Raw genomic sequence first — 25,267 nt, forward strand, 5'->3', positions numbered from 1 at the left:
GCATTAAAATAAGCTATATCCTTGGTCCAGTCTCTAACTGCTGGGATGCATATCCCATCAAATTATGTACAGCACCATAGTTCATATAGCTATGTGCATCCTGTGTACGTTGTGAAGTCAATGATGTTCAAGCGCCTTGAAGTGCTTGTAGTTGTTCTGAGATCTCAAGAGCCATCACAAGTCTTCACAGGTGCTGCTGTCATGCCAGCCTTTCCTAAATGTTTAACCTAAAAATTTAAAGGAAAAGTGGAAAAGTGTCCTGGTCATCACCAGGTGTTAGATGTTGTCCGTATGAAACTTTTCCTGTCTGGGCCGAACACTTGTGTTATGCAGGGGTTAGTTGTCCTTATATATATATTCCGAACCTTTCATATCCATTTTCCTAGTTCTGTTGCGTTTGAACCCGACCTTGACGTGCATTTGCCTGGTTAATTAGCCAGTTTATAATAACTCAACTGTCTCAAATTCCTGAAGCTACTGCAAATATCGTGGCACTTATAGTTACTTGTAAAGTTCTGCACTATACGTTCTATGTTCTAACACCAAAGATCCATTCAGCATGGGACAGAGTGGCTTAACTAATCTGAATATATCTGAAAATTCAAAACTTAAGATTTGTAAGTTCCAATTAAAAATACATCTTCAGCTGTTTTGACTTTTTATTACTTTATCAGAATTACAAAGTCAGAGCTCAGAGTGTAGACAGGCAAACCCAGCACGGCAGTGTTGGATTGCTGCCAAGTTCCTGTTATCAAGTGTCTGAGAACTATGTGTTTTTTTTGGAATATAGATTTGCTTTCAATCACAGTTGTGTGTTTTTTCTTTTAAAAACAGCTTCCACATTGTCTGCAGTTTTAATTTCCGAGCTAATTTTGAACAATTATTTTGAACTATCAAACACAGTAAGTTATTGAATATATGACTGAACCAATTTTGCTCTGTATCGTGTTTCTCTACCAGACGTCCTTTTGTCACCACCCTACTTTTGTTTAAACAAGAAACATGATCATGGACATATTTTATTTACCCATCTGTCCTTTACACTTAATGCTGCAATCTCAGAATTAAAACATGTGCGTTGTGAGACAGGTTAGTTTTACCCTACTGATGATTACAAAGTATTTGTGTCAGGGAAGTTTCAACCCTGAACTAATGAAACACCGGCTTGGTCATATGTCATATGCATTGCAACTGTCATATGTATTTCAACTATCCCAACTTCCACTGAACACCATAAAACTAAGATTTTCTTATTCTTACATATGTGATTTTGCACCCTGATTAAAATTCCTTGTGTATCAAAATTACCCTGGAAATGTCAATGATAGCCTTTGAAAAGAAAACATTTGTAAACTGTACTCAAACTATGATCTTTAAATCACAATGTCAGACGACACACCACAATAAGTTAGGTAAAAATCCTTCTGGAGCCTATTCTAAAATTCCTGATTATAAACCCAAGGTTACTTTCTCAGAAGATAAATCATAGCAGAGAGATATTAACATTCACAGACCAAGCATACACATTCTCACAGGTCGCAAATATCAGAGTAAAGAGATAGAAATTTCACAATAGCTCAATTAAATACTGAACAAAATCTTCCATTCTCCTTCGAAAACTTTGGGCAAATTCTCCGCAAATGCGGAGAATCGTAAAGGCTGCCGTGGGACAGGCCGTGACCCACGGCAGCCTTCATGCCCACTTCTGGGGCCGATTCTCCCCCCCGGGTGGGGCTAGGAGCACGGCCCCGTGCGTCACGGCGGCGCGGCCTTGATGACGGTCGTCAAGGCCGCACGTCAAGCGTCACGCCGGCTGACGTGGCCGATGACGTCGGCCGCGTATGCGCAAGTTGGACAACGCCAACCCCCGCATGCGCAGTTGGCATCTTTTCCCTCAGCCGCCCCGCAAGACGTGGCGGCTTGATCTTGCGGGGCGGCGGAGGGAAAAGAGTGCGTCCGTTACGGACGCACGGCCCGCGATCAGTGGGCCCCGATCGCGGGCCTATGCCCCCCTTGGCATGGCCGTGGTACTGCCATGCCAATCGGGCCCCCAGATGCCCCAAACGGGCATCTGGCGCCCGTTTCATGACGGCAGCGAGCAGGTGTGTTTGCTGCCGTGTTGAAACGGGTGTGAAGGCCCGGCCGCTCGGCCCATCGGCCTCAGAGAATCGCCGCTCGCCGTAAAAAAACGGCGAGCGGCGATTCGTGGCGTGGGGGGGGGGGGGGGAGAGAATAGCAGGAGGGCATGAAAAATGTCGGGAGGCCCTCCCGCTATTCTCCCACCCGGCGTGGGGGGGCGGAGAATCGCGCCCTTTATCTGTGTTATTCCATTTAAGTCAATTTCCACTGATTAATTTTAGAGGCATTAGCTATTCTTAGAGACGTATATTTCTTTGTGAAGATGACCTGCTTGCTGAAATGGCTAAATTTTTGTACAGAATTGAAAGTGGTGGAGAACTTGGCATGATGCCATTTTTATCTGTTACGTGACCTCAGACATTATTTATCCTTTCCTTCAAAGTTACTCAAATTTCTGTCTTGTTCTTTAAACTGAATTCAATTTTCAATGTTCGCTATTTAACCAGTTTTTGAAAGAGATATTACTGGATGTTTATTTTTAAAATTTCAAATGAATTGAATTACCGCCGAGTTTATCTGGATGGCTTGAAACGATCTGAGGTTATTCTAGACAAAAATCCATTGTTAAGTTTCTAACCTTAATCTTGTATTGAATTTACTCCCCATTTTTTTGTTTTGGGAGGCGGATTTGTCATCCTCAGATATTTCTGAACAAAAGCTGGTTGAGCGTTTCAGCCCCTTTCTGATCTTTTGGACTTTACTTTATTTGATTTTTTTTTTTCTTCTTGAGACATTCCAGGACAGTCATTAGCCGTAATTGTTGGCAGTTTTCTGTGATGTCTTTGCCAGTTTGCACAATCTGCACTGCCGCTATCTTTACTCGCTTTATTGCTATGTTTAAAGGAGTCAGAGCTCAATTCCTTTAAACTAGCCTGTTTTCCAAATGGTGTGAAGGCTTAATTTCAGTCATTTGTTCTTTTAACGGGTGAACTAAGATGATTCCTGCTTTATTTGTCTCATCTCACTTCTGTGTATCTCACCATTTTTCCCTGTTCCACAGGGATCACACCTATCTTTGATCATTGTTTTTTTTTTGTACCAGAGTATTTTGCTCTTCAAAAACCAAAAAAAAGAAATTTTAAACTGACTCTTTTACTCACTTAGCCTTGATACCAGATTCGTTGGATGTTACCTCACCGTCCGTCTGCCTTGCCGAGTGACTCTAATTTCTGGCGGTCAAAGGTTTGACTACTCGCCTTGTCCACCGGCTCGAGCGGCGTCTGGCTCAGCAACATCCTGCCAGACTACACCAAATGTTAGGGGTGAAAATATTCACCCGAAGGCCTGAGTATCAGTAAAAAAAGCAGTTTATTATGTCAGAATTCTGGGAGACAAGATCTGGGGATTCCGCAGCCCCTGACAGCACCTTATCCCACTTAAGGTTAAGCTCACATGGATTAATATACAGATTCAAGGCGGATAGCTTAATGACCTGGTTCTTTTCCCATGCGCGCATTCCTTTTTCAAGACCTTGGCTGTTTTAACTATTCCTCCCTCTGTCAATTCTATACCCAATTTTAATGCATTATCCTGCCAGCTGGCTAACAAGGAGGCATCCTTCAATTTTTTGACAATATTCCCTCCATAGAGCAATTAACTTTTTAGCAGTCGACCCTCGGTTATTTTCCAAATTAAATGTTGTGCTTCCATGACTGTTGATGGGTCTTTAGTTCCCCCAGTGGCCATTTCCCTTCTCCTAATTTTTAATGCAATTCCCCCGATAATAGTCTCAACTGCTTAGAGTGCTCCGGATATTGTTCACAAAGCGTTTGCAGTGCACTGCCACTTTCAAAAGTTGTATCTAAAGTATTACCCATTATATCTTTTGTCTGATGCCAGATGGTCCTTCCGATTACAATTTAATAGTGATCCTAGATCATTAATCCAATTTTGAATTTATTACAGGGTTATCCTGCCCTGTTTTTCAATTGATTAAGGAGATTACGTGTATGGTGGTTTATGCCAGGGTCCGCAACGCTTTTGCCCTGTTTTATGTGTTGGTAAGCAGAGTTATCCGCACCTGCAGGGGATTATAATTTAAGTCACGGAGTAATCGCGCTCCGAACAAGTCAATTTACAGCTCAGAGGTGACACTGTAAAGATTCTATGTCACCCGCCTTACAAAGTTAACAGGAACCTTTTATCGCTAAGGTTTTAGGTAATAACAAGGATCATGTCGACATCGATATCTCTTTACCTCTTTTAGCTATTTCTTAGGGACTCCAACCCTTGTTCTTTAGAGGACTCTAACCTCAGGGACTCTAACCCAAGTTCTTTCAATTTTCTGGGGTTCGCCGGACTGACCTGAATCTCGTAGGGACATCTCCAGCAGCAGACAGTAGGACAGGCTCGCGACCGGGACAGCAAAGGGGAAAACCAAAGTAGTAAAAATACTCACATTTGGGGGCCCTATTCCCCCTACGCATCCGGAGACGATCTGTCGCTTACACCATCTGCTTCTGTCGACGCACCAGAGATCCCACCGCTGCCACCAAATGAGAATTCCTAAACTTCAGTCCGGATGCACGAATCAGTCGAACACCAGATGACTTCAATGATTCTTTTATTCACCGCGGGGCTACACCAGTGTAACTCTGGGTTACAGCAAGTGAAGGTAATTTTCTTTCAGTTACAGTTAATTATATACTTGTACAAAACCCCTCAAACCCCTCCTTCATACATTTATTTATTTGTCTCAATAGTCACACAGTTAGTTCATTAGCTACATTATTTATTTGTCTCAATAGTCACACAGTTAGTTCATTAGCTACATAGCATTGCAATTTTTATCTTCAGAAGGAGTAACCCATCCCCCAGCTGCGTCTCGTTTTTGCAGACAGTCACAGCCAGGATCGCGATAAGGCCATACCAAGCCGAACACAGAAGCTATTCATCTCACAAGGCGCATACACATATTACACAAACCTTGACATTCCATTTCCCATCAAGCTCTGATTCTATCTCGAGCCAAACTTGACATTCCATTTCCCATTAAGCTCTGATTCTATCTCGAGCCAAACTCTCAAAGGTGCAAAAACACCATAACATCCCCTAGCCACGCCAAAGCACTCAGCGGTGTTGCCAAATTCCAGTCCAATAGGATCCGCCTCCGTACCACCAACAAAACGAAAGCCAGGATATCTGCCTCTGTCCCCGTCCGCAGTTCAGGCACATCAGAGACCCCAAAAATCGTCGCCACTGGGCTGGGTTCCAGCCCCACATTCAGGATCTCCGACATGGTGCCAAAAAAGGACCTCCAGAACCCCACCAGCCTGGGACGCAACTAGAACATGTGTGTAGTGCGCAGGGCCCCTCAAGCAGCGCTCGCACCTGACCTCCACCCCTTCAGAATAGCGGCTCATCCTCGCTTTAATGAAGTGTACTCAAAATACCACCTTCAACTACATAAGGCTCAGTCTTGTGTAAGACGATGTCATGTACATCCTCCTCAGTGCCACACTCCACACCTCTTCCTCCAGTATCGGACCCAACTCCTCGACTCATTTTGCCTTCATCAAACCCGACTCCTCCCCCACTATTTGCTGATACATACCGGACGTACTTCCCTCATCTGATCCTGTGCAGGGTAGAGGGTTGTACCACCAGGAAAGACGGAAAAATCTCCTTAACCCAGCTCCACACCTGGAGGTAAATAAACACGTCTGCGTCTGGCCCAAATTAATTCCTCCAAGCTTGCAAACTGCCCCTCTAAAAAATAGATCCCCCACCTTCTCCAACCCTTTCCCCCTCCATGCACCAAATATGGCATTTAGCTTTGCCGGCTCGAATAGGTGGTTAGCGCAAATGGGAGCCAGCCATGAAACTACTCCCAACTTGAAATGTTGGCAGAGTTTCCTCCAGTTTTTAGCGTGGCCACCACCACTGGATTTGTTGAGTATTTTGCCGGCACCACCGAAAGTGGCACTGTTACCAATCCGCCCAGGCTTGTCCCTTGAGCTCATTCCGGCTCCATCTGGACCCAAAGTGCCTCCAGATCCCAGCGCCTTCTCCACGTTGGTCGCCCAATAATAGTATAACAAATTTGACAACACCAGGATACCACCTGTCTCTAATAACTGTCTGGAAGTAAGGAGAGAAAAGAGCTAACGTTTAGAGTCCAGATGACCCTTTGTCAAACCCAGTAATAAGTTGGTCCACCTCTCTCAAAAAATCAACTTGGGGCAGAAACAATGGGAAGCATTGGAATAAAAATAGAAATCTTGTCAAAATATTTAGCTTAACTGACTGGACATGGTCCGCCAGCGATAAAGGGAATCTATCTCACCTCTGCAGGTCTGCCTTGACCTTCCCCATCAAGCTCATGTAATTCAGCTTCTGAAGTCGTCCCCAATCCTCACCACGCGTACCCCCATGTACCGAAAGCTAGTCCCTGCTAATCGAAACGGCAATCCCCTCAGCCCAGTTCCAGCCCCGGTGCCCCTATCAAAGTATTCACTCTTCCCTGTCTTCAGCTTGTAGCCTGAGAAAGCTCCAAAGTGCTGCAGAATCCCCATAATACTCCCAACAGACATCTCTGGGTCCCTAACGTATCATAACAAGTCGTCGACAAATAACGATATCCTGTGAATCACCCCCTCTAATGACCCCATTCCATTCCTTCAAGGCCCTCAACACCATGGCCAGCGGCTCAATTGCCATTGCAAACAACAAGGGAGACATTGGACACCCCTCTCTCATACCCCGATGCAGCCAAAGGCCCCAGGTCATATTGTTAGTACAGACACTAGCAAACATCCGCATTCCGCAGCTGCACACAGGACACAAACCCGGATCCAAACTTTTCCAATACCTTAAAGAGGTACCCCCAACCGGTTTCTTGACGGACTGGACATACCAGTTGTGGGAGAGGGCAGAAAACGGGATCTGGAAGCACCACTAGCACTGGGAGAGATCATGGACAGCATTAGCTCCATGCAGGCGGGGAAGGCGCCGGGACCGGACGGATTCCCGGCGGACTTCTACAAAAAATTTGCGACAGCGCTGGCCCCGCACCTGCGGGAGATGTTCACAGACTCGCTAGCTAGGGGCACGTTGCCACCCACGTTAGCACAGGCCTCAATCTCGCTGATACCTAAGAAAGACAAAGACCCAACGGAATGTGGGTCATACAGACCCATATCTCTGCTGAATGCAGACGCCAAAATACTGGTCAAAATCCTAGCCAAGAGGCTAGAAGACTGTGTACCTGAGGTGGTCACAGAGGACCAGACGGGCTTTGTCAAAGGTAGACAGCTTACCGCGAACATCAGGCGCCTGCTGAACGTGATAATGACCCCCTCCGGGGAGAGAACACAAGAGGTGATCATCTCCCTGGACGCAGAAAAGGCCTTCGACAGAGTCGAGTGGAAATACCTCATAGAGGTACTGGAGCGGTTCGGGCTTGGAACAGGGTTCACCGCTTGGGTAAAGCTCCTGTACAACGCTCCCATGGCGAGTGTACAGACCAACAATACCAACTCCCAATACTTCCAGCTGCACAGGGGCACCAGACAAGGATGCCCACTGTCCCCGCTGCTGTTCGCACTAGCAATTGAACCGCTAGCAATCGCGCTCAGGGCAGCAAAAAATTGGAGGGGGATCCGAAGGGGAGGTAGAGAGCACAGAGTCTCACTCTATGCGGATGATCTGCTCCTCTATATCTCGGACCCACAAAGCAGCATGGACGGAATCATCGCGCTCCTGAAAGAGTTTGGAGCCTTCTCGGGCTACAAACTCAACATGAGCAAAAGTGAGATCTTCCCAGTACACCCGCAAGGGGGGGGGGGGGCAGCACTAAAGGGGCTGCCGTTCAATCAAGCCCGACATAAATTCCGCTACCTGGGGATCCAAATAGCCCATGACTGGAAAGGGATCCACAAATGGAACCTCACCAGCCTGACGGAGGAAGTTAAAAAGGACCTGCAAAGATGGAACACACTCCCGCTCTCCCTCGCGGGGAGAGTTCAGACGATCAAAATGAACGTACTGCCCAGGTTCCTCTTCCTGTTTAGATCCATTCCGATCTACATCCCCAAGGCCTTTTTCAAAGCGCTGGACAAACTCATCATGGCGTTCGTATGGGGGGGGGTAAAAATGCTAGGATCCCAAAGAAGGTCTTACAAAAAACAAAAACCAGGGGAGGGCTAGCCCTCCCGAATCTACAATTCTACCACTGGGCAGCAACAGCCGAGCGAGTAAGGGGATGGATCCAGGAGCCAGAGGCTGAGTGGGTGCGTGCGGAGGAGGCCTCCTGCATGGGAACCTCCCTCCGGGCCCTCGCCACGGCAGCACTCCCATCCCCACCCAAAAAACACTCCAGCAGCCCAGTGGTGACAGCCACCCTCCAATCCTGGAACCAACTGCGGCAGCAACTTGGCCTGACCAAAATGTCGAACAGGGCTCCCATCTGCAACAACCATAGGTTCACACCAGCACTGACTGACGCCACCTTCAAAAGGTGGAGGCAGGACGGGGGGACACTGACAGTCAGGGACCTATACACGGACGACAGGATCGCAACACTGGACGAACTGACAGAGAAATTTCAGCTAGCTGGGGGGAACGAGCTACGGTACCTGCAGCTCAAAAACTTCCTACGAAAGGAGACAAGGACGTACCCACAACCGCCACGACAGACACTACTGGAAGACCTACTGGACGCAAGTATCCTAGAGAAAGGGAACTGTAGTGACATGTATGACCGACTGGTAGATAGGGACGACACCGTACTGGACGCAACAAGAAGGAAATGGGAGGACGACCTGGGGATGGAGATAGGGTGGGGACTCTGGAGCGAAGCACTGCATAGGGTCAACTCCACCTCCACGTGCGCAAGGCTCAGCCTGACGCAACTAAAAGTGGTACATAGAGCCCACTTAACAAGAACCCGTATGAGTAGGTTCTTCCCGGAGGTGGAAGACAGATGTGAACGGTGCCAAAGAGGCCCGGCCAACCACGCCCACATGTTCTGGTCTTGCCCCAGACTCGTGGAGTACTGGACAGCCTTCTTCGAGGTTATGTCCAAAGTGGTGGGAGTGAGGGTGGAGCCATGCCCGATAGTGGCGGTCTTCGGGGTTTCAGAACAGCCAGATCTATTCCTGGGGAGGAGGGCGGACGCCCTTGCCTTTGCCTCCCTGATCGCCCGCCGTAGAATCCTGTTTGGCTGGCGGTCAGCAGCACCGCCCAGAGCTGCGGACTGGCTGTCCGACCTCTCGGAATCTCTCCAAATGGAGAAAATCAAATTTGCCATCCGAGGGTCGGACGACGGCTTCCACAGAACGTGGGAGCCATTCATGCAACTGTTCCGGGACCTATTTGTGGCCAATGTACAAGAGGAAGAATAGTCGGGGGAAGGTAGCGGGAGGGGGGGGGGGGGCTACAGGTTCGGTACGGGGGGTCGATGGCTAGCTAAGGCCCAAAACCAAACTAAATAAACATGTTGAGGGGGGGGGGGGGGGGGGGGGGGGGCGGGCGCAGTTACTACTACGAAGATGCTTACCTGTAAATATGTATGTTAATTTTTGCGTGTTTGTTTGTTTTTTTTGTTTTTTTTCTCTCCTAACAATTTGTAATTTGTTCAATATAAAATATGAAAACTGAATAAAAACATTTATAAAAAATAAAAAAAAGAGGTACCCCCACTCCACCCGGTTAAACACCTTCTCCGCATCCAAAGATACAATGACATCCGGCACCAGACCGCCTGCAGTAAGCACCACATTAAGCAACCGGCATACATTTGCTGACAACCTCCGCCCCTTCACAAGTCGCGTCTGATCTTCCCCTACTACTCGGAATCTGGGAGGCATGGGCCTAATCTTAATGCCAGCACGTTGGGCAGCAATTCGGCATCTGCGTGCAGCAGGGAAATCGGAGGCTACGACCCATACTTTGTGGGGTCCTTGTCCTTCTTCAAGAGTAGTGAGAGGGATACCTGCCTCAATGTCTCTGGGAGGATGTCCTGCTCCAAGGAGTCTCTGAACATGCCCAACAATAGAGGGCCCAACTGATCCACAAGCGTTTTATAAAACTCCACTGGCAATCAGTCCAGCCCCACTGCCTCCTCTGGCTGCATCTATTTCAGCGCTACCTGGACCTCCTCCAAGCTCAATGGGGTCTCCAACTCCTCCCACAATGGCTCCCCCACCTTGGGAAACTCCAGATCCCCCCAAAATTCCGTCATCCCCCATTCATCCCCCAGTGGCTCTGATCTATATAGCTCCTCGTAGAAGGCCCTGAACACCCCATTCACCTTGTCTGAGGCAGCGACCTGCCTACATTCCCGATCCCGAACCTGAACAATCTCCCTGTCCACCTCCTGCCACTGCAGTTGATAAGCCAAGAGTTGACTCACCTTCTCCCCATATTAATATGCTGCCCCTTTTGCCCACCTCAATTGCTGCACCGCCTTGTCCGTGGACATCAAGTCAAATTGTGTTTGCAGGTGCAATGTGGTTGTTCAAGGCAGCTAACCAACTAAAGTGGCCAAAGAATACATGAACTCTCATCGTTTGGGTTGGGGAGGCTATGGATATGTATTTTAGTCTTTCAGAAGAACAATCTTCAGATTATGAGACAGATAAAGCTGCAGTAATTAATCCCTATGAGCTTGTCCTGGATGTCAGTTGAAATTTCAGACTTTAAAGAAAAGACCAAATGAAAGCTTTGTAGAGTTTGCTAGAGACAAAGAACTGCAGTGGGACCGATGGTTTTGATCACGAAAGTTGGAACAAAATTTAGAGAATGTGAGGGAGCTAAATATAATTGAAGAATTTCAAAATAGCATCCCAATAGATATATTCGATCACACCTGAAATAGCATAAGGTTTCTAAGGTACATGAAGCAGTGGTTCTGAAAGAAGAGTACGACACATCACATTGGCAGCTAGCGGGCGAAAATTCTCCATATGTAAGCCAATAGGGAAACTAGAGGAATAGGGAAGAGCCTAGCTTTATGGAGCATGCAGAGGAGTCAAGAAAAATGATAGTGTGGAGAATAAAAGGAATGAAAATAAACCGGTATGATTTCATTGCCACAGAACAGGGCATCCCAAAGCCCATTTTTGGAAGCTGAAAGGTAAAACAGTAGCAGTAGTAAGAATACTTAAATAATTCACAGAAAAGGCTGTATCAGAAGACAAAATGGATATTAAAAATGTAGCAATGGTAAATTGTGAAAAAGGGGGATATGGCTCAGGATAGTCAAGGGAATTCTTCCTTGACTACTGCTAAATTGAGCCAGGTTATTGGTATTTTATCCAAAGTTAGAAGTGTTCCTTTACTTCACCAACAAAATAAGTAAACACATTAATATTTTGAGAGATGCCAGAGCGGATCAGTCAATAATGGTGGCTGATGATACAATTTATGTTCCAAATGGTTTGATGAAGGAACAGATATTTTTGGAATGATTAATGGAACTTATGAACCTGTTCCCTTGTGTGAGGTCAATTTACAAAATGACATAGTTATCAGAATGATTACAGAGGAATTGTTCCTAGTTTACTGATGGAAGGGATAGATTTTGTACTGGCAATGATCTGGCTTGTGGATACAGTAACATGGCAACAGCTGTATCGCAGCAGGCACGTGATCATATTGATCTTACAAAACTCATTAAAATTACTTTGGCCAATCATGAGAAGCTTAGTACCAATGAGCAATTGAAGGAAAAACTGATCAATGCGAAGAACCAATTCTCACACACAAAAGATGAGTTTGCTAGTGAAAATTGAGAACCGGTGTGAGTTCTGGGTATTATTTGAACTCAAATTAATTTTGTTCATTTGAGACTTTAACCAAAAAGGCAACAGGCGACAGTCTGGTGAATTAGCTCAGGAAACTTTATTTAAGTTATGAATTAATACTTAACACAGCAGGGCAGCAATTTTGTTTTATAAATTGAGTGTACTCAATTATTTTTTTTCCAATTAAGGGGCAATTTAGCGTGCCCAATCCACCTAACCTGCACATCTTTGGGTTGTGGGGGTGGGACCCATGCAGACGCGGGGAGAATGTGCAAAGTCCATACAGACAGTCATCTGGTGTCGGGATCGAACCCGGGACTTCAGTGCCACAGGCAGCAGTGCTAACCACTGTGTCACTGTGCCGCCCGAGCAGGGCAGCCAATTTTTTAAAAAAGTATTTTTATTGATTTTTTTGTGGTATACAAAACAAGGATAAATAGGAACAAACACCAGGAGACAGAGTAAAAAGAAAAATATTTACGCATCGGTTGGTTTCAACTATTTACATACATTTGGGGGCCTCACGGTAGCATGGTGGTTAGCATCAATGCTTCACAGCTCCAGGGTCCCAGGTTCGATTCCCGGCTGGGTCACTGTCTGTGTGGAGTCTGCACGTCCTCCCTGTGTGTGCGTGGGTTTCCTCCGGGTGCTCCGGTTTCCTCCCACAGTCCAAAGATGTGCGGGTTAGGTGGATTGGCCATGCTAAATTGCCCGTAGTGTAAGGTTAATGGGGGGATTGTTGGGTTACGGGTATACGGGTTACGTGGGTTTAAGTAGGGTGATCATTGCTCGGCACAACATCGAGGGCCGAAGGGCCTGTTCTGTGCTGTACTGTTCTATGTTCTATGTTCTATACATTGTAGTTTTTTTTCTCTTACATTATTTACAGTGGTGGTTGTGGATTCCTGAATTTCGTTCCCCATCGGTTTTCTTTTTTTCCTTTGGTTCAGGTTGTTGCCCCTGCGCCCCCCCCCCCCCCCTTCTCTTTTCCTGACCCTCCCCTTGTATCTCATGCTTCTTTTATTGAACATGGTTAGGTTGCATGTTTCCCTGCCCCTCCTCTCACTCCTCTTTCCTCCCCCCTCCACACTTCCTTGCTGTGTCGTGGCTACCCGCTCCTGTTCTTTGGCTTCTTAGTTGTTGACTACAAACAGGTCTTGGAACAACCGAGTGAATGCTCCCACGTTTTGTGGAAGCCCTCCTCCGAACCCTTGGATGGCGAATTTAATTTTCTCCATTTGGAGAAATTCCAATAGGTTGGAGAGCCAGTCTGCAGCTTTGGGTGGTGCTGCTGACCGCCAGCTGAGCAAGATTTTCCAGCAGGCAATTTGGGAAGCAAAGGCCCTCCTCCCCATAAAGAGATCTGGCTGTTAAGATATCTCGAAGACTGACACTCTTGAGTAAGGCTCTTGGACATTGCCTCGAAGAAGGTACCGGTGCATTTTGACAATTATCGCCCTTGGCTGTTCCCCGGTTTTGGGCTTTGGGCGAAGCAACTGGTGGGCTCTGTCAATTCCTGGTGGGTTGGGGAAGCTATCCTTTCCCACCAGGTTGCCTACCATTTGGGCCACATGGTCTGTAGGGTTCCTACCTTTGATCCTCTCTGGTAAGCTTAAAATTCGTAGGTCTAAATGATAAACTTGAAGCAAATTCAACAAAGGTAGTTCTCATTTGAAACTTGATGAACTTCAAGTATCAGATGAAGTATTGCCTTGAGCAGGAAAAGGAATTGCTGGTGAATAACAATTGGTTGAATGCAGAATTAATAACCAAGACTGATAAACTGTTAGAACTTTGTTGGGAAAAGAGGATGAGCTTTGGCAGAATTACAACTTTGATTAATGAAAAGGATGGCAATTGGGCTGTGGACTTTACCGAAACATTAATTTTTGAGTGAAAGATTGAGAATCAGAGGAAGAAGCAGCATTGAGATATGACAATTCTGAGATATTTAAATCCTGCTAATACTACATGTTACATGTATTGACTTTTGTTTTCATTAAACCTTTGTAAATTGTATAATGTGATGTGTAGTTATGAAACAAAATGAAAAGTTTATCTGTATAGTTAGTGATAAGCTTTTCCTTAAAAATTATGATAAGTACTTACTGTGAAGAAACTTTAAAGCCATTGTAAAAACAAACCTTAATGGCTCAGACTCCACTGCAATACGGAGCAGCGAGTCCAGCCCTGGACTCTCTGTTGTGTGATCCTGTCCAATAGGTAAACTGCCTACTTGAGTCTCTGGCCATCTCTTACTTTTAAGAAAACTGTTATAACCTGCCTGCTTACCACTGGCTGGGGACTAATGGCAATCCCACAATGCTTAGGGAGTATGAGGTTCCCCAATTTGGGGGGGGGGAGAAATCATTAGCAGGCCCTTCGTGGCCCTCACAAAAACCATTCATCATCACAGTTCACTTGCCAGCAGCTGGAAAATGTAAGCAACTTCACTCTGTGATTTGGTGCCAAAAGCACGTACCTGGAGGACGCTTGATGTCAAGTGTGCATGCAGGGCATGTGACCAACTCTCTGTTGCCGCTTCCAGCCCGAAGAATCCACACAGCCTAAGTTATTCCGATTTAAAAGGTGGCAGCAGCCGCCATTCTCAATGTAAGAGCCAGTAGCAGTTGTTGGGTGCTTCTCCCACGATTGGGGCCATCGTGGGAACGGCATGACCAATTGCTCCGCAATCTGCCAGACACCTCCCCACAACCTACCGGCACTTTGAAAAACCCTGATTTAAGGTATATGCTCTTCCAATGTTTGTTACATTGATTCCTGCCTCATCACAAAGGTGGGACCCTCTGGGAGCATTTTGATAAGTCATCAGATTGGTTCATGGGTCAGTAAACAGCTCTTCTTGAGGAAGTCATTTGAGGTAGTCTACATAGGAATTAGGAGCAGAAGTAGGCAATTCAGCCCTTTAAGCTTGCTCCACTATTCAATTAGGTCATGGCTGATCTCTTCCTGGTCTCAAATAAACCTCCCTACCTGTTCCCCAAATTCCTTTAACCCTTTTTTAAAATCAGAAATATATCTATCTCCTTCTTGAAACCATTTAATGGCTCAGACTCCACTGCACTATGGGGCAGCGAGTTCCATAAACTCACCACCCTCTGCAAGAAGTTGTTCCTCCTCATCTCAGTTGAAATCTACTGCCTCTCAACCTATATCTGTGACCTTCCATTCTAGATAGCCCCACAAGGGGGAACATTTGGTTTACGTTTACTTTATCAATCACTCTTAGTGTTTTATATACCTCGATCAGATCCCCTCTCATCTTTCTTAACTCCAGCGAGTATAAGACCAAACTGTTCAATCTCTCTTCATACTTCAACCCTTTTATCCTCGGAATCAATCTGGTGAACCTCCTATGAACTGCTTCGTATGCCACCACATCCTTCCCCAAATACGAGACTAAAGCTAGACACAATACTCCAGATGTGGTCTCACCAACACCCTATACAATTGAAACAACACTTCTCTACTTTTATAGTCCAGTCCTTTGCAATAAGCGCTAACATTCCATTTGCATTTTTAATTACGTGCTGTACCCGCATAACAACTTTCTGCGATTCATGAACACAGACACATAGATTCCTCTGCACAGGCGCATTTTGAATTTGCTTTCCATTTAGATAATAATTTGCCTTTCTATTTTTTCGACTAAAATGGATAACCTCACACTTATCCACATTAAACTCCATCTGCCAAATTTTGGCCCAATCTTCTAGCCTATCTATATCCATCTGTAAACTCTTTATCTCCTCTTCACTGCCTGCTTTCCCACCTATTTTAGTATCATCCACAAATGTTGCTATGTTACACTCTGTCCCTGCTTGCAGATCATTTATATAGATTGTAAACAGTTGAGGACCGAGGATTGACACCTGTGGCACTCCACTAGTTACAGTTCGCCAGCCAGAGAAGGACCCATTTATCCTGATCCACTGTTTCTGTCAGTCAGCCAATCGTCAATCCAATCTAGTACTCCACCTCTAACCCCCTGCAGTCTCACGTTCTGGACAACTTGTCAAACGCCGCCTGGAAGTCTAGATATACCACATCCACAGGTTCCCCATTACCCACCTTGCTGGTTACGCCCTCAAAGAACTCAAGCACGTTTGTCAAGCATAATTATAAAACCATGCTGACAATGGTGAATTGAGCTTTGTCCTTCCAAATGTTCAGTCATTTTCTCCTTAATGATTAATTCCAGCAACTTCCCCACCACAGAGGTCAAGTTAACGGGCCTATAGTTTCCTATTTTTTGCCTCACTCCCTTTTGGAATAGGGGCGTCACATAAGCGTGTTTCCAATCAACTGGGACCCTTCCAGAATCCAGGGAATTCTGAAATATCATAACGAATGCATCCACTATCTCTGCTGCCACCTCCTTAATATCCTAGGGAGCAGGCCATCAGGTCCCGGAGACATATCTGTCTTTAAACCCATTAATTTATTCAATACTCTCTCCCTAGTGATGGTTATTGCACAAAGTTCCTCTGCGTTAACTGCAGTTTTTGGAAACATTTTATTATTTTCTACCATGTAAACAGAGGTAAAATATTGGTTCAGTGCCTCCGCCGCCTCTGTTTTCCCCATTATTACTTCACCAGTATTGTCCTCTGAAGGGTCAACATTTACGTGTATTCTCTTCCTCTCTCTGTACTTATAGAAGCTTGTGGTTTTAAGTTTTCTCGTAGTTTCCTTTCGTAGTTCATCTTAGCTCTTTTGATTTTATTTTTAGTAGCCTTTTGTAGAACCTTAAAGTTCTCTCAATACTCCTGCTTACCACTAGCTTTTGCAGTATGGTGTACCTTAGTTTTTGCCTTTGTCTTCCCTGACTTTGTTGTTTGGCCATTGAACATTTTTCTCCCTTTTACAATTCCTCTTCCTCTCAGGAATATGTACTTTAACTGAGAGGTATTTAGTATCTCCCTGAACATTTGCCATTGTTCCTCAACTTTCCTACCCTTAATTATTTGTGTCCAGTGTACTTGGGCCAACTATTTCCTCAGGCCTGTACAATTACCTCTGTCCAACGCTAAAACTCTGGTATGGCACTCTGTCTTCTCTCGCTCAATCTGAATTTGAAATTCTAGCATGCTGTGATCACTCCTTCCAAGAGGATCCTTAGCGACAAGCCTATTTATCATTCATAGTTCTAAATCTAAAATAGCCTGCTCAATGGTTGGCTCTTTAACATATTGCTCTAAGAAACAACCCCTCATACACTCAATGAAATCGCCTTTGAGGCTACCCTTGCCAATTTGATCAATCAAGTCAATATGCATATTAAAACCACCCATGATTACCATTGTGCCCTTCTCACAAGGCCTCATTATTTCTTGGTAAGAAGTCTTACAACACCAGGTTAAAGTCCAACAGGTTTGTTTCAAACACGAGCTTTCGGAGCATGGCTCCTTCTTCAGGAGCCATGCTCCGAAAGCTCGTGTTTGAAACAAACCTGTTGGACTTTAACCTGGTGTTGTAAGACTTCTTACTGTGCTCACCCCAGTCCAATGCCGGCATCTCCACATCATGGTCATCATTATTTCTTGGTTTATACTATGCTCCACTGTGGAAGTATTGCTCGGTACCTGCAAACTACTCCTACCAAGGAGTTTTTTTCCCCTTGTTTTTATTTCCACACAGATTGATTCAACATTTTATTCCTTAGTGCCAATATCATTTCTTAATTCAGCCTTGATGTCAACTTTAACTAAAAAAGCAACTCCACTTTCTGTTCAATCCTGTCTATCCTTTTGGAATACTGAGTACCCTTGGACATCCAACTCCCAGTCTTGGTCCTCCTGCAATCATGTTTCAGTAATCCCACCAAATCATACCCATTTGCCTCTATTTGTGCCATCAGCTCGTTGATCTTATCCCGAATACTGCGTGTATTTCGGTACAAAGTTTTAAAATATGTCTGTGGGATCTCTGTCAATGTCCTACTGATTTATCTTTCCTTTGCAGGATTTTCTTGTGCACTTCGCTTGACACACATTCTGACCTCCTTTATTAATCTCTGATAACACTCAGCCTCATCCCCAACTTTCACTCCCACAGTCACCTTACATTTTGACGCTGATTGCCACTCCGAGGATGTCATGGACCACTGTTGATTCCTTGAGAGTATTCAATTAATATATTCTACTGACAATGAATTAGACAAGCTGGCAACAGATGATTTTAAGATAGTGAACCACAATTTTGAAGATATTAGGATGAACCAATAGACAAGGCTCGACTATATTAATACCCTGTCAGCCAACAAGTACCACAGGGAAAGGGACAGACAGAGGTCTCAGTTCAGTTGGGTTAAAAGTTAGAGAAAGTGGTGTCCTGATAGGAAAAGACATCAATCCGAAAGTGGCTTGTGAGGTAATTGTTTAATTGTACTTTGGAATCCAGGGAGAAGTAATCTTGGAAGATGAGTTTGAAACCCTATGAGGTGGGCCATTGTTAAAACCATTTGAGTGGGAATGACTTTTGGAGAGAATTCTAAGGAGAAGTCTTCAAAGATGGAGATTGGAAGCCCGTGTGAGAAATATGGAGTTTCAGTGAGATTGGTTAACTTACAGTGGGACTAACGTCTGGGTGATTTGTTGAGAAATCCATAGAGTCTGCTTTTGGTTGCACCTGTAGTTCACTCTGAAGTATGGTATCCAACCATAGTTTGTCTGTTAATTCACATGTACTTCATACTTAACCCTGAATGTTAATGTATAAAGTAGATATTGTAAATTGTTTTATCTTTCTGAACTTGTGTTGTTTTTTTGTTGCTTGTTCAAAACACATGGAATCTTGTGGCTTTATTCAAAAAGCAGGTGTCTTGATTATTTACCTTTATCTAATTTAAACAAAATGTTATTGGTCCCTAACCGGATCTCCTTTCACGTCCAGAGTTTGGCCAAGGATCATACCACACTTCTCATCAAACTAAGGTTGGTCCATTGGCTTGATGCTAGTGATAGAGTAAAGTATATGCTGGGCCATTAGTTGTCAACCAGAGTAAAAGGAAATTAATTATCTGAATTTAACTTGGAGCCAATAATGAAATGCACACAATCAGGGACAGGTGATCTATACACTTGACACTTATGCCTGATATGCAGCCATTACACATAATATGATACAATGCAGATAGAGAGAACCAATTCATTACTGAAGAGCTACAGGTCATCACGAAGTGAACAATAATATTACAGGTTGGAATTCCAAAATCTGTCTGTTCAAAATCCAGAATTATCCAAAAACATGCCATTTTTGAAAATATTTCATTTGATATTCAGTTGTATGAAATTTGGATACCAGGACCATTTGGCTAGGCACTAGTTTCAGTGGTGGACGAGTTATTGAATTTTCCACTTAGTTTAAAGTGGCAGGTCAGTCTAGTTCTTGTGCTCTGAGTCGACCCGAATGGCGCTCAACTCCAGCCTTGATTTTTGCTACTCTTGTTGCTTCACGCAATTGATCTAGTTGTCCCAAGTGGTGACCATTAAACAAGTTGCACTATATAGCTTTGAAAATGGAAATGAATAAATGTTTGAAGGTAAAAAGAAAAGGATATGGGGAAAGAGCAGGGAAATTAGATAAAGCATGCAGCTCTTTCGGGAACTGGTGGTGGTGCCAATAATCAAATGACCTTTTATGTTTGGTAAAATATTTTGATTTCCAGTTTTGGCGTATTGATATTTTTCTTTTTTTCACTCCTTCCCCAGCAAGAGTCTGCTTGGAGGCAGGACTATGCCAGCATTAGTGCAAGTATCACACTCTGTTAAACTTATAGGGCATAGAGTTTTAACAGAGTGCTTTCACTTACATCATACTATTTGGAATAATCCCACCTTCCCATTCTGCTGCTTTCTCACTCTCCATGCAGGCAGAGAAAGCAAGAGAAACATGATACATGTGCCCACAAATTCCACCGAAGAGCAGACTTTGAAGACAGCTGATAAAAAGAGACAGAGAAAGCAAGGTAGAGAAAATAAGAAAATGCAGAATAGAAAGCACGGGAGAAAAATGAATTAATGCCACGTTTACACTTTTTGATCTGAAGGTTGCAGTTTGGTTCTATTTATCGAAATCATAGAAAATTTACAACACAGGCCATTCGGCCCATCACATCCTTGTTGGTGACAAAGGCTACCAAGCCTACTCCCACCTTCTTTCACTAGGTCTGTAGCCCTTCAGGTTACGGAAGTTCAAGTAGACACACAAGCACATTTTAAATGTGGTGAGGGTTTCTGCCTCTTAATTCTGACAACCAGTGCCAGGTCATTGCAACGTTAGGAAAGCATGGTTCCGAAATAAGTCGCCAGTGTTTTTTTTTTAAGTGTTGAAAGCTTATTTTGTGAGCCGTCATATGGCATTGTGCAGAAATTGGTGCACACCCAAATGGGGCGTGAAATCGCTCCATCTGCATGATTTTTATAAGACGTCTGCCCGAAAGCACCAACTATTGCGCCAGTATCGGGAGACTCGGTCACTCCAATAATAGATGGGCAGTGGAATCAGTGACCGGGCACTGCAGCATGAAATGGCGATATCAGATGGACTGCTGAAGGCAGGGTCCCACTCAACGGTTGTTGTTTTAAACTGCTCTTGGTACAGCCATTTAAAAATGTTGTAGGAAATCTTTTAGAAAATAAGTATGGACACTCGAATCTGATATCGAGTATGAGGAATAAAAAAAAACATCGTTAATTTAGGAAGGAAATGTCGTAGCCTCACTCACACTCCCCTGGAGAGATTAGGGAGCGGGCAGGTGCCCCGGCCCACACCTGCTCGAGCCCGGGCGGGGCAGGCGTGCCCTGTTTCCAGGGCAACGAGGATGTGAGACACAGGCCGTGTCTCAGCCCTCCCCTCAGCCGTTGCTCGAATTCCTTAATCCCCGTGTGCGTCGAGGTGAAAACATAAAAGCGTCGAATCACAGAAATGCATTCAGACTTTAAAACCATGAGCCGACGATGACTAGTAAGAACGATAATTTTTTTTAAAAAGAAGCAGGGCAAACGTGAAACAGGCGGCCCGAGTGGGACGCTGCTCCACGGAGGTGGTCTGCCATCTTGTGCACACCTGGGTATCCGTGAGTGAGAAGCAAGATGTGTTACCTGCTGCCGGAAAAGGGCATAGGATCAATCCTACCAGTGTAATTTTCAGTTTAAGGGCAGTGGGGTTCGGGTTTGCGGTAAACCGGCGATGCTTTGTTTCATTAAATGTTGTTGTTTATTTTTTTTTAAAAGAATATCGACTAGTAGCTAAAATAGGCGAGGGGACATTTTCAGAGGTCTGGAAGGCGCAAAGCTTAAAAGATGGGACCTACTACGCTTGTAAAAAGATGAAACAACACATTGAAAGGTAAATTGAAATTATAATGCTAAAGCTTGTGAAATTAACATATTTACGATGTTTAATATGTTGTGAAATTTATTTTTAAATCCTAGCGTTGTCTAAATGGAACTTGACAAATATTTGTACTATTCTAAATATTTTATTAAAAGTTGCCATTAATTAGAATCTGTTTTAACTACAGCAAAGCCTAGTAATCAGCAATAGATTTTTAAATACTTTTTGTTACTGACCATTTATTTAGTGAAATCAATACATTGCCACTTTAAATTTCTGTGGAGAGCTAAAAACGGTGGCATGTGTTTAATTAATCTACTGCCTGGAGATAGGAGTTCCCCAAATCTGTCCCTTATCACAACTTGCCTTATTTGAGTCTGGATTTTATTTTTATTGCTGCTGTTTTAAGAGCTTGAACTTAGCAATATAACTAAATAAAGTCACTGCAGCTTTTACTTTAGCGGTAACAAGACTGACTAAGAAATATGGTGGAAACATAGACAGGGATTGACATGAGTAACTGCAGTGGAATTTGTTTAGGAGCTGGGAACAGGGAGGAAAATCTAGAGAGTAGTGGGTGGGAGAGGGTGCTCTCGCTCCGGCTCTCCCTCTAGCACGGATGAGATGTGAATTAGGGAAAGGGGGCCACTACGCAAATGTGAATTAGAAACATTGAGGAGGTACATAGTGCAGTATGGACCAGCCTCCAGAGATGACATTGGTGACAGCAGAATGTACAAACATATGAATTAGGAGCAGGAATAGACTATTCAGCCCCTCAAGCCTGCTGTACCATTTGACAAGATCACAGCTGATTACTGATTATGACCTCCACTTTCCTGTCTACTCCCTTGTCAGTCAAGAATCAATTTAATTCAGCCTTCAAAATTCCAATGACCCAGCATCCACTGCTCTCTGGGGAAGAGAATTCCACAGATTAATGATTCGGAGAAAAAACATCTCCTAATTTCCTTCTTTAAATGGGAGAACTCTTATTTGAAATGGTGCCCTTCACTACTAATTGCTCCCATAAGGGCAAACTCAGTACCACCCTGTCAAGCCCTCTCAGGACCTTATATGTTTCAATAAGATCACATCTCATTCTTCTGGACCCTAGTGGATACAGGCCCAAATCTTTCCTCGTAAAACAATCCCTTTATTAAAGGAATCGGTCGAGTGAACCTTCTCTGCACTCCTTTAAATGCATTTATATCCTTTTTTTAGAGATCAAAACTGTACACAGGACTCCAGATATTGTCTCACCAATGCCCTGTACAACTGCAGCAAAACTTTCTTTCCTTTACTTTCCATCCCACTTGGATTAAACATCAACATCACATTTGCATTCCTAATCACTTGCTCTACCTGCATACTAACATTTTGCAATTCATGAACCAGGACACCGATCCCTCTATAATGCAGAGTTCTGCAATTTCTCTCTGTTTAAATAATTTGCTGGAGAGGGTGAGAAAATAAATAATGCAAGCTTGGGTAAGGTGGTGGAAGACCCTGCTTTGGAAGAAAAAGCCTGTTGATTTTGTCCTAGTGTTTGCAACCTTGATTTTGAACAACTTCTTGCTACTTTTGATACATTCACATAATATCTAGGGCCATAGCAACATACCCAGTATTGACCATGGGCAAACCTTGGAGACATATGCAGCTTAAAGAAATAAACTTCTAACAATCTAATGCAGCTCTCAGACCTACTTCAGTGAAAAATATGGTCAGTCATAAAACCCATTAAAAACTTTGAAGTCTCAAATGGTTAATCTCTTATAAATAAACTTCTATTCGGACCACACATCAAAGACAGACAATCGTTTAATAACCTCTTTAAAATGTCAATCAAACTGAACCCATCCCCCTGCTGAGGTAATTATGGTTTTTGAAACTCAACCAAGCTATCATAATGAAATAATGATAGCCCTTGGGGAAATGTCAACAAAGAGCCAAATGCTACTTTTTCTTCTATCAAGCAGCATGTGGCCTGAGAATTAAAGCAATTCAACAGGGGATTTTTAAAAAATATTTTATTCAAGACATTTCCTATAAACAGACAAAAGCAGAAGCACAACCGAACAGCATTATGAACTACCCACACCTACTCCCACCCCTCCTCGTTCCTCTAATACCACTCCCTCCTCGTATCCCACATTCCCCATTTTATCTCATCTCTGCCCCCCGGACTCCTCAAACCTCCTTAAACAAATTAATAAATGGCTTCCACCCATGATTGAACCCACCCACTGACCGGCCCTCAAGATGAACTTTACCTTCTCCAGCCTCTGGAATTCTGCCAGGTCGCTCACCCACCCTCCCCTGCTTTTGGTGTCTGAGTCCCACCACCCGAGCAAAATCTGTCTCTGGGCTTTCAGGGGGGCAAAGGCCAAACCATCTCACCCCTGAACCCGATCTTCTGACACCCCGAATATCAGCACCTCTGTACTCGGGATGAGCACCTCTGTACTCGGGACCAGCTCCACCCCCAGCACCTTGGAAATTACATCTGCAAACCCCTGTCAGAACTCCTTCAGTCTTGGACACTCCCAGAACATGTGGATGTGATTTGTGGGTGTCTCCGCACACTGCCCACACCTATCCTCTATCCCCTCAAAGAACCTATTTATCCTTGCTACTGTCATATGCTACCGTCATATGCATCCTATGTATTACTTTAAACTAGGTGGCACATTGGTTAGCACTGCTGTCTCACGACTCTCCTGCTTCAGCAGCTTGTTCCTTCTTGCACCACTCCTAGTCTGTAGATCCATCCACCAATCACACCAGAGGAGTAAAACCTTCCCCAGGCACTTCTGCACCACTTGCTCTCAAATACTTCGCCCTTCGGGTGGGGAAAAGATCGAAAAAAATCTGCCTTGAACACGAGCCACCAAATGTGCGACCGTTCATTCCCTGGCCTCCGCTGGAAGTCCCATCAAGAGGATTTTTTTAAAGGCACACGGACCTTGCGCATGTTTCAAGAGCATTTCCGCATAATCCTACAATTATGACTCTTACATTGGGGTTAAGATCCTTGGAATAGCCAAAATGAGGTCTGTGCTCAGCACCAAATTCAAATGGTCCTCCTGAGTTTGGATTTCACTTGTATGTATAATGTCCTATCCCCTTCCCCAGCTGGCAAAAATTGGATTTGTCTGAAATGGGGCGGGCCTTTCACATTAGGGCCCTGTCTGCCATTTAAAAAAAATCTGCACAGTCTTTTCGATCTTGTGAAAATACAGTCCCTAATGTCATTTCTGTGATGCTCCATTGATATAGAATCATAGAATCCCTATTGTGCGGGGGGTTTATAAAAAAAAAATTAAACTTATTGCCGATTGTTGTAAAAACCTATTTGGTTTACTTTATATTCTTCCTGGTCTGTATAGTTCAGTTACTAGCCAGGTAAAATCACTGTGAACCAATGAACCAAACATAATATAAAAAATGAAAATTTTCTGGGAAACTGCACCAAAAGAACACCTCAAAAATAATTTTAAATCTATGATGTGCAGTACAGTCACTTCTAAAAGCACTGAGCGGCCTTGCATATCAGGCAATTAAAAATCCGACCAGTGCCAACATCTTAAAAATGCTGAAAAATTTGTGACCGCGCTGGCCCCGCACCTGCGGGAGATGTTCACAGACTCGCTAGCTAGGGGCACACTGCCACCCACGTTAGCACAGACCTCAATCTCGCTGATACCTAAGAAAGACAAAGACCCAACGGAATGTGGGTCATACAGACCCATCTCTCTGCTGAACGCAGACGCCAAAATACTGGCCAAAATCCTAGCCAAAAGGCTAGAATACTGTGTATCCGAAGTGGTCGCAGAGGACCAGACGGGTTTCGCCAAAGGTAGACAGCTTGCCTCGAACATCAGGTGCCTGCTGAACGTGATAATGACCCCCTCTGGGGAGAGAACACAAGAGGTGATCGTCTCCCTGGATGCAGAAAAGGCCTTCGACAGAGTCGAATGGAAATACCTCATAGAGGTACTGGAGTGGTTTGGGCTTGG

The 25,267-nt window shown here is 44.4% G+C and overlaps 1 protein-coding gene across 14 annotated transcripts in view; it reads left to right on the plus strand.

The window, feature by feature from the left end:
* Window positions 1-25,267, plus strand: part of LOC119952899 (MAPK/MAK/MRK overlapping kinase-like) — a 313,636-nt gene that overhangs the window by 19,687 nt on the left and 268,682 nt on the right. For 8 of the 14 annotated variants that reach the window (XM_038776537.1, XM_038776527.1, XM_038776517.1 and 5 more), the window contains exons 3-4: window positions 19,780-19,875; window positions 21,143-21,257. In XM_038776537.1, coding sequence (XP_038632465.1) covers window positions 19,780-19,875; window positions 21,143-21,257 — 211 coding nt within the window. Of the gene's footprint in view, window positions 1-834; window positions 903-19,779; window positions 19,876-20,714; window positions 20,874-21,142; window positions 21,258-25,267 lie in introns of those variants that run through there. The other 6 variants (XM_038776557.1, XM_038776605.1, XM_038776596.1 and 3 more) reach the window with 3 other exon arrangements.

The sequence above is a fragment of the Scyliorhinus canicula genome, chromosome 2 (assembly GCF_902713615.1).
Source record: "Scyliorhinus canicula chromosome 2, sScyCan1.1, whole genome shotgun sequence".
NCBI lineage: Eukaryota > Metazoa > Chordata > Chondrichthyes > Carcharhiniformes > Scyliorhinidae > Scyliorhinus > Scyliorhinus canicula.